The 13408-nt window shown below is 36.4% G+C and overlaps 1 protein-coding gene across 2 annotated transcripts; it reads right to left on the reverse strand.

The window, feature by feature from the left end:
• Positions 1 to 680: 680 nt before the first annotated feature.
• Positions 681 to 13396, reverse strand: LOC138333493 (NADP-dependent malic enzyme-like). 2 transcript variants are annotated; one of them, XR_011209985.1, is made up of 14 exons: positions 13225 to 13396; positions 11541 to 11670; positions 10221 to 10504; positions 10025 to 10100; positions 9404 to 9565; positions 8834 to 8937; positions 8504 to 8613; positions 8210 to 8307; positions 7815 to 7928; positions 7212 to 7323; positions 6843 to 6985; positions 6096 to 6266; positions 5299 to 5820; positions 681 to 5216 (listed from the first exon to the last, which is right to left on the reverse strand). XR_011209985.1 is itself a non-coding variant. In XM_069281915.1 (13 exons), exons 1-13 carry the CDS (start codon positions 13284 to 13286, stop codon positions 5572 to 5574), a joined length of 1815 nt encoding a protein of 604 aa, XP_069138016.1. In that variant the 5' UTR covers positions 13287 to 13396; the 3' UTR covers positions 681 to 5571. The 2 variants fall into 2 exon arrangements, 1 of the variants encoding a protein (XP_069138016.1); XM_069281915.1 differs by having other exon boundaries at positions 681 to 5820.
• Between the last annotated feature and the right edge of the window lie 12 nt (positions 13397 to 13408).

A 13408-nucleotide genomic window follows, 5' to 3' on the forward strand; every position in this document is an offset into this window, starting at 1 on the left:
GCTATATGCACAACTAGGGCCCTTGGGGAACCTACAAATAAAATTTGAGACAGATCCCTTCAGTTCTTTCTGAGAATTAGTGATAACAATCTTTAACAATCAAAATCCAAGATGGCTGCCTGGCGGCCATCTTGTAGACCAATTGGTCCCAAAATGCAATATGCACAACTAAGTCCCTAGGGGAACATACACATGAAATTTGAGACAGATCCCTTCAGTATTTTCTGAGAAATAACGATAACAAGAATTGTTAACGGACGGACGGACGGGTGGACCACGGACAAAAAGCGATTTGAATAGCCCACCATCTGATGATGGAGGGCTAAAAATCCTTTTAGTTTTCTCTAGTTATCATCTAGAAACGAATTTTTTTTAACAATCTCTTTGTAGTAATAGTGACCTTTGCAGTTGACCTTTTGACCCCAAATTCAATCCCAAGATGTATTTTCTCATCTGGAAACCAAATCCGGAGACAGACAGACAGACAGACAGACAGGGCAGGGGACTAAAAAATCCATTGAAGGTCAGTATCTGGATCTGCCCTAAAAAGTTTCAAACCCAGAGGTAGAGAGCTTGTTGAAATGTGTCTAGAACTGTTAAACCACTTCACCAACAGCACCCTCACTAAAATTATGTCCATCAAGTTTCAAAATTGCTAGAACAGAAACATAGAAGCAAAATTGAAATTAGGAAAGTTTTTATTTTAAATCTGTATTGCTATACTTCTTATATCATAAAATAGTATAATTTAGCTTAATTAGCTGTCTACGGTAGAGGTTACAATCAATCTACACCACCAGTTACTGGCGTATCTGTGAGCTGATCGTAATATAAATAGCATCACTCTACTCTCAAGAATATTTGTAAACAAGAGGCCCAGAGGGCCTGTATCGCTCACCTGGTTTGTAATGCCAAGTAATGTTCTGAATACAGGTTCATTGTTTCTTTTCTGAAGGAATGTTAATATTAACCTCTAAGTCCCCTATTGGGCCCCACCCCTCCTGCCCCGCCCCCAGGGGGTCAGAGCCAAAGTTCTGTTCTCCTTCCCCCAAGGATGTTTATGGCCAAATTTGGTCACAATCCAAGCAAAACTTTAGGACAAGTAGCGATTTATAGGATTTACCTTTATTTCCCCTATTGGGCCACACCCGTCCTGCCCCCGGGGGGCTAGAGCCAAAAATTTATACAAGTTCTGTTCCCCTTCCCCCAAGGATGTTTGAGGCCAAATTTGGTTACATTCCATGCAGAAATCTATGACTAGTAGCGATTCAAAGGATTTACCTCTATTTCCTCTATTGGGCCCACCTCTCCTGCCCCCAGTGTGTCAGAGCAAAAATTTATACAAGGTCTGTTCCCCTTCCACCCAGGGTGTTTGTGGCCAAATTTAGTTACAATCCATGCAGAACTCTATGACAAGTAGCGATTTAAAGGATTTACCTCTATTTCCCCTATTGGGCCCCGCCCCTCCTGCCCCCGGGGGGTCAGAGCCAAAATTTATACAAGTTCTGTTCCCCTTCCCCAAAGGATGTTTGTGGCCAAATTTAGTTACAATCCATGCAGAACTCTAGGACAAGTAGCGATTAATAGAATTTACCTCTATTTTCCCTATTGGGCCACACCCGTCCTGCCCCCGGGGGGCCAGAGCCAAAATTTATACAAGTTCTGTTCCCCTTCCCCCAAGGATGTTTGTGGCCAAATTTGGTTACATTCCATGCAGAAATCTATGACTAGTAGCGATTCAAAGGATTTACCTCTATTTCCTCTATTGGGCCCACCTCTCCTGCCCCCAGTGTGTCAGAGCAAAAATTTATACAAGGTCTGTTCCCCTTCCACCCAGGGTGTTTGTGGCCAAATTTAGTTACAATCCATGCAGAACTCTATGACAAGTAGCGATTTAAAGGATTTACCTCTATTTCCTCTATTGGGCCCACCTCTCCTGCCCCCAGGGTGTCAGAGCAAAAATTTATACAAGTTCTGTTCCCCTTCCACCCAGGGTGTTTGTGGCCAAATTTAGTTACAATACGTGCAGATCTCTATGACAAGTAGCGATTTAAAGGATTTACCTCAAGTAGCGATTTATAGGATTTACCTCTATTTCCCCTATTGGGCCCCGCCCCTCCTGCCCCCAGGGGACCAGAGCCAAAATTTATACAAGTTCTGATCCCCTTCCTCCAAGGATGTTTGTGGCCAAATTTGGTAACATTCCATTCAGAACTCTATGACTAGTAGCGATTTTAAAGGATTTACCTCTATTTCCCCTATTGGGCCCCGCCCCTCGTGCCCCCGGGGGATCAGAGCCAAAATTTATACAAGTTCTGTTCCCCTTCCCCCAAGGATGTTTGTGGCTAATTTTGGTTACAATCTATGCAGAACTCTAGGACAAGTAGCGATTTAATGAATTTACCTCTATTTCCCCTATTGGGCCCCGCCCCTCCTGCCCCCAGGGGGTCAGAGCCAAAATTTATACAAGTTCTGTTCCCCCTCCCCCAAGAATGTTTGTGGCTAATTTTGGTTACAATCCATGCAGAACTCTAGGACAAGTAGCGATTTAAAGAATTTACCTCTATTTCCCCTATTGGGCCCCGCCCCTCCTGCCCCCGGGGGGTCAGAGCCAAAATTTATACAAGTTCTGATCCCCTTCCCCCAAGGATGTTTGTGGCCAAATTTGGTAACATTCCATTCAGAACTCTAGGACAAGTAGCGATTTAAAGAATTTACCTCTATTTCCCCTATTGGGCCCCGCCCCTCCTGCCCCAGGGGGGTTAGAGCCAAAATTTATACAAGTTCTGTTCCCCCTCCCCCAAGGATGCTTGTGGCCAAATTTGGTTACAATCCATGCAGAACTCTATGACTAGTAGCGATTTAAAGGAAATGTTGACGGACGGACGGACGACGGACGACGGACGACGGACGACGGACGCCGCGCCATGACATAAGCTCACCGGCCCTTCGGGCCAGGTGAGCTAAAAATTCAAAGATACTGTACAATACAAAATCTGTATATGCCACACAAAATATGGTATCTATACAGATGTGTCAATGGTGCAATGTTGATATAAATATTGTGTATGAATCTATTCTAGGCAGTACACAATGTGCATGTACAGAGAAACAAACCATAAAAATAAACAAGACAACAATCAGATAGGAAAATACACTATTTTGTGGAAAATTTCACATGGAATTTTACTTAGTACAAAATAAAGCACTGGAAAGTACAATCTCTATAACTAGGACTTTGTAAATCAAACAGCCACAGGCTTGTTGGTATGGGTTAATGTCTAAGAAAATAGAATAACATCATTATTCTTTCTTTAAAATTGTTTTATGATTTTCACAAAGAAATTTTACAACACATATTAATTGACACACAAAAAATAAGAAAAGTTTAAAAACAATTACTTTCAACCAACTTTCCTTTGGTGCTACTAAGTTTTGCATTTTCTCTGAGAAAATTCTTAAAAATTGCGAAAATGCATTGCAAGTGAAGGAAAGTTGGTTAAAGTAGTGAGCTGTGTAATTTAATTTGCAGCTATTTAACTTCCTTTTTCATGCCTTATGACTTTATCATGGTGAATGATTTTCACAGTTTGCACTTTAAGTTCTCCTGTGCAAGTGATGATTACTATTTCAAGGAGAATATATTTCAAGAATTATATTAACTCGCAAAAATAAAATATAGCATGCAAAAATAAACACCAGTACCGGTAAATTAGCAGAATGATTTCCATGGTCACAATATGAGATTCAAAGAGCGGTGTTCTGAATGATAACCATGGCACCTAAAGCTGAGAAAGATTAAGTAAAATTGATGACTAGTTATAATTGGAATTATAAATTGACTTTAATTGAGTATTTCTAATTGTACAAAATGTATACAGTACTAAATATATAGGAAGAGTCTACAAAAGTAAATCTTCTCTTTGGTTCAGATCTGAATTATCACAAAATATAACGCTTTAATGTATATGGCATTTTTTGTTCTAATAAAACAGTAACCACATAGAAAATTATCAATCCTGACTAATAAAGTACTGCAGAAGATAGCTTGCAACATTAATCCTAAGGATATTATATGCAATTAAAGATACATTAAGTAGTTCAAGGTAATTTGCTAAGAAAATATTCCGGTAGTTTATCAGGTTTGAGAAAATCAATGCCCTTGGCAACTCTCTGATCAATTACAAGAATAATATACAGGTATCAACTTTAAAAATTTGGCCTTCAAACCATCAAAGTATATCTGCTTTAGTGGGTTAAATAAAAATCAACTCATTACAACAAAAAGACATAAAATAACACTGATAGCAAATATTTATATGTAAGATTATGTTCGCCACACTTTAAACTTTAGAAACCAGAGACAGATCAAAGAGACAGTGAATGCTTACTGAGATTCAGATAGAAAATGACAAACTAATAATGTAAGATTTACCTTTTTTGAGGTAATAATTGTAACCTCTACATGTCTTATTTTTCTTTTCTTTTTTTCTTGTTTTGGCAAAAAGAATGTGAAGTGAGAAGAAGCATCCTTGCCTTAATAGTAAGACCACAATGTAAATCCTTTAACTGAATTAGCTGTTGAACGCAATGAGGAAAACATTGATATTACGAGCAGCGTATCCTAACAGTTCACAATATTACCTGGCATTACCTGGGATTTCACTTATGGAAGTGTTACAAAGAAAATAGTCTAAACCTTGAGTATTTTATGCTTTGGAATAGTTGCATGATTGCATGTTAAATATACTGGAAATATTAAAATGGAATAACACAGTTAGAGATACATGTACAAGATATACATTGCAGTATGCGTCATCCTGCAGAATATTATCTAATCCATCCATACATACCATAAATACATTATCTTAGAAAACATTGAACAAACACTTTTTGATGTCAATGTAGCACTAGGAATAGACACAGGAGGGCAGTCTGTGTGAAGTCATGAACTATGGGAGAACCAATGTAGTCACCGTTGGAATTCCAGTGCCAAAAATATTGTTTACTAATTAACAACAGTGTATAGAGTCTAGCTTACAAAGAATGATATCAAATCTCTCTTTAATATAAACCATGTGGTAAGCAATATTTACATCTATGTAAAATGATTCTCAGTCTTATTTCTATTTTATACAGTATATCCAATGCCTCATTCCACTTGATTATCAGATAGGCCTTTATAAATCCAGTATTTGACAGTTCACACTAATTACCTGACAAACCCAAAATCCCTTGGCATATACATGTACTTATTCTTAAACAATATCTTTTAAAATATATATCCAGTATAATAACGTAATGTTATTTTAGTTTCCTTTACCCAAGATATTCCGTCTTTGCATATTACAGAGTTACCTCCCTTTGGGGTTGGTATCCATTGTGGCATCATTCTTATGTGAGAGCAATTCATGCAGTTTTCTCTAAAAAATATGACGTTACCCTCTGAAACACATGACATCACAAGCAATACCTACCCACAAGGGCAAACAACTCTGTAATATGCAAAATATAGAATATTTGTTTTTAACATTCTTTTTATCAGGCTTGACCTTTTTCCACCTTTACTTCTCACTGGTTTACACTATCGGGCCAGGTCCATGTCTCAGGGACAAAGGATTCATAATCTGTATTATATAGATGGTTACGGATGAACTCTTCTTTGTTCTCAGGCTCTGGGTAGGTGGAGGCATTATCTGTCTTGTATACCAGCTCGGCGATACCTGTCGCAATCTTCAGAGATACGTTTTGAATATCAGACAGTGGAGGATATAGTCTTCCTTGGGCCAGATGCTCTTCAGTAACAAGGTCACCAAGTGTCTGAAATAAACAAACAAAAATATCTCTAATTCAGCTCATCTTCATATAATGTAGTTCTCTAATTTTCACAAATTTTCAGGTTCAAGAAAAGAAAAGATTCATCTTATCCTGGCCCTGATCTGTTTGTCATCTGTCTTATAATCTAAAGTCACACTCAATCATAATATAATACATGTGTAAAATGTAATGCAAGAAATTTGACTTAATACATATAGTTGTTGCTGAAGCTACTCTTGCATCAGGACATCAAATCTAGAAATTCCAATTGTGGTTACCTGAGCTGCCCTGAGGAACACTTCCTCTGAGATATGTCGTACTCCACAGACAATGGAGCCCAGAGCTATTCCAGGGAAAATGTAAGCGTTGTTACCCTGTCCTGGGTGGAAAGTCTTCCCGTTTAATGTCACAGGCAAGAAAGGGCTGCCACTAGCAAATACACATCTTCCCTACAAAGTAAGACAAAATATATATACTACAGTACGAGTATGACATCAAAAATTTATATTTGTTATGCGTAAGAAAGACATTTATAAACACCATTTATGTATCAATCATTGTTTTATCATGTATTCTGTATTTGCAAATTTCAGAGTTATCTACCTTTGTGGGTAGGTATTGATTGTTAAGTCATGTTTTTATTAGTGCAACGTCATATTTTTTCTGGCAAAATGACATAGTTTGTGCCCACAATATCATGATATTGATAACTCTGCAATATGCGAAGACAGAATAGGTTATGCATTAAAGATAAATCATTTGCATCCTTATGGTTACCGAGGTACAGTATTTTTGGGAAAAAAATAAGTATTTAGTCAAAACAAATTAGAGAAAGAGAGATCAAGGGATGGAAGTTTGATTTGTGGATAATTGCAGGTATACATTCATAGATGAACTAATGAATTTGGAAGGAAGGGTCAGGAAAGATGATGTTTGGATTGAAGGCTGGCGGAGTTGGGATTGATTTAAGGATGTAAGAAATGATAATGAACATCTGATATATACAATATAGATTATAGACATACATCAGTGAATTTGTAAGCCTCCTCTGCTGTACATTCTGACATACTGGTGGGATTGCTGAGAGCAAATATGACAGGTTTTTCATTGAAGGATGCCATGTCTCTAATAATAGCCTCAGTGAAGGCTCCGGGCACAGCAGCGGCACCTTGTGAGAGAAATTAACAATGTTCATATTGTCATGTTACATGTTTCATGATGTACTACAAAATAAATCTTGGAATCCATTTTAATACATGATAAATTAATCATTATTCAAAACTCTTTCTCAATTCTTTTTTTTTTGTTTTTTTCTTTTTTTGCAAATATAGCATAAGATTTTATTTAATCATTAAATTGCATATCAATCAAATACACACATCATGTAAACCTACCTATAAGAATAGAGGGTTTGGTAGTTTTGACCACTTCGGCCAGTGTGTCGATGGGAGCACAGTTCTGGGCAAACAGAAGTTTGTGTTCTGTGAGGCCTCCAGCTGGCCTGTCCTGTAATTAAGTTTAGATTTAGATATTTGTAAACAAGACTCATTTTTGCACTTCATCAACACATGCCATGTATTTGTGTCAGTCTGAGAATATCTACCACAGATAATACACATATAGATAAAGAGTATCTTGCAATGTCCTTTTCAAAGAATTAACAGTGACAATATTCTGTGACAAGAAAATCAAATTAAATGTGTTTTCCTTTTGCATAATAAATTTCAACAAACATCAATCTATTATGTCTTCCTTCAACAAAAAGAAAGTTTTGATGACAAATGAAAAACAATGGGTCTGCCATCTTGTATCTAAGTGGCATGCTTAGAGAAACGAATCACTTGTACCGGTTTGGTTTGACTGGCACAGCGTGATTCATTAGAGTTACAGCAGATTTGTACCAGTACAACTGGTATGAACTCGCAAAAGAATGCACGGCTGATACATAAAGTTTCAAAAAGCATCAGTACAACACTCATAATGTTTTTCAAATTTACCTTCACAACCAATCCTCGACTGTCCACCATCCAGATCTTACTGACTGCCTCCTCATGACTTAAGCCCTCTTCCTCCATAGCTAGTACTAACAGACTGGCTATTCCTATAGAGGCCTACATTAAAAACAACAATATTTGAAGAAATTCTAAGATAGAAAGTGGCAAAATGTCAGAATGCTAGATAGAAAATTACTATTACAGAGCAATTTGTTTTATAACTGAAATAGATTTTGACAATTCCATCACATTATGTTCTAAGAATACACAATGTTCTGAACAAGTCAACAATAAAAGTACTATCATCGATTATTTTTGTGAATTTCTTCATGTATTTTTCATGTTTTGACTTAAACAAGTAACAGTCTTGTATTGAGAAATACATTGTGGGTACTTACCTCCCCTGCCCCCTGAAAACAGAACACGTTATCACCTAACTTCTTGCCAGTACACTTCAGGGAGGCAAACACTCCTGCTGCAGCTACAGCTGCTGTACCTATTATACAAATGTAATTAAACCATTATATAAACCATATAGAAAGATTTTTTTATCATAATACATGTAATTGCTAAATGTATAGTTCTTCTATCCCAGTATATTAGGGTAAGTAAATTCTATTGTGTTATCCGTAATTGATTAAAATCTTTATCCATTACTTAGCTGTACCAATTAATTAAGAAAAGTGTTTTACCTTGAATATCATCATTGAACACACAGTATTTGTTTCTGTACTTTTCCAAGAATCGGAATGCATTATGGTTGGCAAAGTCTTCAAACTGTATCAAGGTGTTTTGTCCATATCTGTAAAATGTATCAAAATGAAAATCAGTGCATGGTGCGTTAATTGTAAGCAAGATATGTAATTAGGCAAAAGGTACAGGGATAACACGATTTGAGATATTTCTAACTACATACATGTATTCTTGGTAATATCTGCCTGCTGTACCTGCATCCTTTTTCTACATAAATGTGTAATGATATACAAAACGGGGATCAGTATTCTAATAATATGTTTCCCTACCTCATCACAACAGCTTCCATAAACTCGTCTATGAAGTCATCATAGGCCTGGCCTGTTACACGGGGATGGTTATGACCAATGTATAATGGATCCTTCTGAAGTTTCTGGAAAAGTTAGGATGAGACAGAGGTAAAATGAAATGCATACACACTTTTCAAAAGAGAAATCAAAATGTGATCAGTGAGCAACAACAAACCAATATGCTGTACTAAATGATGTAATGTCATTTAAAGGGAAGATTTCATTTGACAGAATTCTGTTGTTTCAGAGAAAGGCGAGATAATCCAGCAGTAAAAACCTGGTTCACATGATGCAAAAAGATATCATTGTAGCTCTAGAAATAAAAAACAATGACATTTATATTGGTTCTTTAAGTGTACATCTATTCCTAATACATAGTTACAGGTTTTATTCTGAATTTCCATCCATAGAATTAAGCTATCAATTTCAAGGAGGCAAATGGAAAGAAATCAAAACTCAGATAAAAGTCCTTGGGTTTAGTGGATAATATGACAAGTTACCACATCATTGTGATGATATATAACTTATCCACTTGGTGATAAATTTTACCTCATTGTTTGTGCCAACATCTAGAACTATTGGTAGAGTCTGCTCTGGTGGAATTCCTCCTAAAGCTGTGTATAGGGCCAATTTACCAACAGGGATTCCCATACCATACACACCAAGGTCTCCCAGGCCAAGGATACGTTCACCGTCAGTCACCACAATAGCCTGGCATCAGATAAAAAGGGGTCAATCATTTCTACAGGATTTACATATTTTTATACAAACTACAGTTCTGTATAAATACATGTAATCACGATCTATCAGAGTTAGTTCCCTTCATTTCACTCAGTCTCTGACAGTACTGATTTACTTCATCAGTAACTGTTAAACAAATCTGTAAAACCTTGGAAACAGAAATATCAAGTGTGAGGAATTATGTTTATCTTAGTTCTATAAACCTAGTGATTAAAAAATAGATTATCACTTTGTTTTAAGAAAATTCAAGTACTTATTGCCATTTATAGTTATTCTGAAATGAAAAAGAAAGTTAACAACTTAACAGCCCATCAATTTTTAAAAATCATCCACAAAAGAAAAAATATTGATAGGTTGATAAATATTGATAATTGATTACACACAAAATCATGGAAAATCTAACAAACACCCTTGCAATTAAAAATTTACCTTAACGTCATCTTCATGCCAATTACACATCATGTCATAGATGTGACCTTTGTCGTGTATCGAAATAAACAGTCCCCTGCAAAAAGTAAAAATAAAAAATATATTATGAATGTTTACAGTTTGATAATATAATAGGGCACCAATGTTATTGACCATTCAAAACAAACAAAATGTAAAGTTTATAACAATGAGTTACCTTGGTTTCCTATAAAGGACACCATACTCCTGACAAGCCTGTCCAACCGTGGGTGTATATACAATGGGCATCATTTCCTCTGTATGTTGTGTTAGGCAGTGGTAAAATAGACGCTCGTTACGATCCTTGAGAGCCATAAGGTAAACGTAGCGATCAACATCCGTCTTACGATTATGGAAGTTGGCCATCACACGAGTCATTTGTTGCTCCTGATTGATTACACATGATGGTAGGAGGCCTTGGATACCCATCAACTGCCTTTCTTCCAAGGTGAAGGCTTGTCCCTAAAAGGGGAGATAATAAACAAATATTCAATTTCATAATACATTGTATACATGTATAATCACTGGCTCTATAAGATTACCAAGATAAATATAATTGTTTGCAATTTGTGATGAAGGTATATGAACAAGCAAGTTCATGGAACTTAAATCCTCTGCTTTCGTTTATCAAAGGCCCATAACTCTGCCAAATAGGGTCCTATGAAAGTGCCGATCGAACTTGGCCAAAGCCCTGAGAAATTTAACCATGTTACTAACTTTGGAGAAAATCTGGTCATATCTGCGAGAATTATTGAATGGAAACAGCCGAAAAATGCCGTTTTTCATTTATCAAAGGGCCATAACTCAGCCAAATAGGGTTTGATGAAAGTGTCTATCGAACTTGGCCAAAGCATCAAGGCATTTAAACATGTTACCAAGTTTCAAGAAAATCTAGTAATATTTGAGAGAGTTATTGAACGGAAACAGTTGAAATTGGCGTTTTTCGTTAATCAATAGGGTCCGATGAAAGTGCCGAGCGAACTCTTTCGAGCCCTTGGCACATTTAACCATGTGACCAAGTTACAAAAAAATTGCTTGTGGCAGTTATTGCATGGAAACCAAGCGTTACAGGCAGACAGAAAGAAGGACGGACGGACCCAAATTAATATCCCCCATTTCGGTGAAAGCGGGGGATAATGAAACAAAATGAATTTTTTGTAATATTGAAGGCATGTTCATGCCATGGACAACTGGTTATTTTAAATTTACTTCCTTAAAGTGAAGTCCTTGCTCTGTAAAGGGAGATAATTAAACAGTTTTATTCTTCATTATATTTATAATACCAGCAGAAGTTAAATTTCAATAGCATAAAAAATCAATATGATTTTTTTTAAGTGGAGTAAGTCTGGCTTTCTTCGGGAAAAAAAACTAATAAATTCTAATTAATTTTCATGTAAATTCAAATTTTGAAAAATCCCAAATCAACTTAACACTAGTAATTGCACCTATAAATACATATATAATATTATTATTACCATTCTTGGTATGTATATATTACCTTGTTCAGTTTTGGTGTCCGTAGAATATCAATGCCACGCAACCTTGAATGGTTGATGAGTTTTTTCTTTGGTCTTTCATCACTTTGCGATGAAGAACTGGTGTGGAAACCTGTACTTAAACGGACTTGACTGAAAAATAAAAAATGATTATTCTATGATTTCTTTCATAGTATATTAAACAATATATATGAAAACATGACCTAAAATCTGAGATATTGCTTTAAATGAACAATGTATAGACAAGATATTACCAAGGATATACCAGCTATAGTTCATCTTTCACATAAAATACTGTGAGAGATAGAGATCTAGCTACTGTAAATTGGTCTAAGATTGTATATACAGGTACCAGCTAGGTATTAATTAAGACAATAATTTAAATGTGGTACGGTTTGAGACCTACATTATTAACAAGGATTTAGGATGTTACATTACAATTACAAATAAGTCACTCTTTTTAATTTTAGTCATTTGACAGTGACAGCAGTCTATAGATACAGACTAGTACTGTAACAATGTATTATAAGATGTGTCAGTCAATGCCCTGTAGCTTAGTAAAGCATATTAGATCTAGTGCAAAGTTCACTATACAAACTAAGAACAATGACTTATAGGCGATTAGGCGGTGATAAAAATAGAGCAAACACTTGTAAGCACTTTCATTATACTTTTGTGTGTAGCACTGTCTGTATCATCTGACTAACTGCTAATTTAACTTTCACTCAACTATATATCTGGATCACCAATTGTGATTTAACACTTGTCTTCTTTCTATTTTATTTCAGAACATTTTATAAACCACAAATTACAAAGAATGAAATATATACAGATGTGTAGAAGAACAGGGAAAATACACATTCTCGGGTTTCCGGCGTAAAAATCTACGGCTCTACCGACTGAGCCATGCTCCCTCAGCTGAGTGACAGAGACCGTATTTAACACTATATATATGTACAAGCCACACCGACCCACTCCTTTTACACTACTCCCCCTATTTTTCTTGATAATCCCTAAATCTCAACCCGAGACTCTATATATATATATAACCACCGTCCATGGGTTATTTAGTTGGGCACCGATGTAGAAGAACAGGGAAAATACACATTCCTGTCGAGTGCCCCGACCAGGAATCGAACCCAGGTCTCCGGCATTGAATTCTACCGCTCTAACGACTGAGCCAAAGAAGCATGCTCCCTCAGCTGAGTGACAGATCTAGAGTGACCATATTTAACACTATGTACAAGCCACACCGACCCGCTCCTTTTACAGATGCAATATTAATATGAAATGCGTATGTCATGCATCATTAGTGGGTTATCTTTGTTAAAACTATTGACATGGCCTGTTTCAGCATACATTAGGCTTTATCAAAATTTAATTAGATCTAAGGAGAAAAACTTTAAATGAAAAGAAGACAAATGATTTGTTTGTTTACAATTTGTAACTGGTCTAAATAAACTCCACTGGTGAATTTGTTTACATGGTAGTTGTTAACAATAATTCATGTTATTCCAATGAAACAAAGAGTAAGTTAAACTTCAAACCCTAAACAGAAATCACGGTAGATGCACTGCTCATCTGATTTTGGCAATGTCATTGTGCTTCTTCAGTAACAAGAGAATCCTTCACTTTGAAGGTCAAGTTAAATGCATCATTGTTTATAAACATCTATGCATTCGTTACCTGTTCAAAACAGACGTTAAATTTCGAGTCCTTTGTAACTTGATAACTGCTCTGGAAGCCATTGTTGACAGTAATCGATGCAAATGTCAAGTATAATCAGCTGAGCATCGGCTGCTCGTATGAGAATCTCAGACACCGCGCAGGCTCGCTAGTCCCTCGCTAGTTACTGGCTCGTTTGACACAC

This window comes from Argopecten irradians, chromosome 1 (assembly GCF_041381155.1).
Source record: "Argopecten irradians isolate NY chromosome 1, Ai_NY, whole genome shotgun sequence".
Lineage (NCBI taxonomy): Eukaryota > Metazoa > Mollusca > Bivalvia > Pectinida > Pectinidae > Argopecten > Argopecten irradians.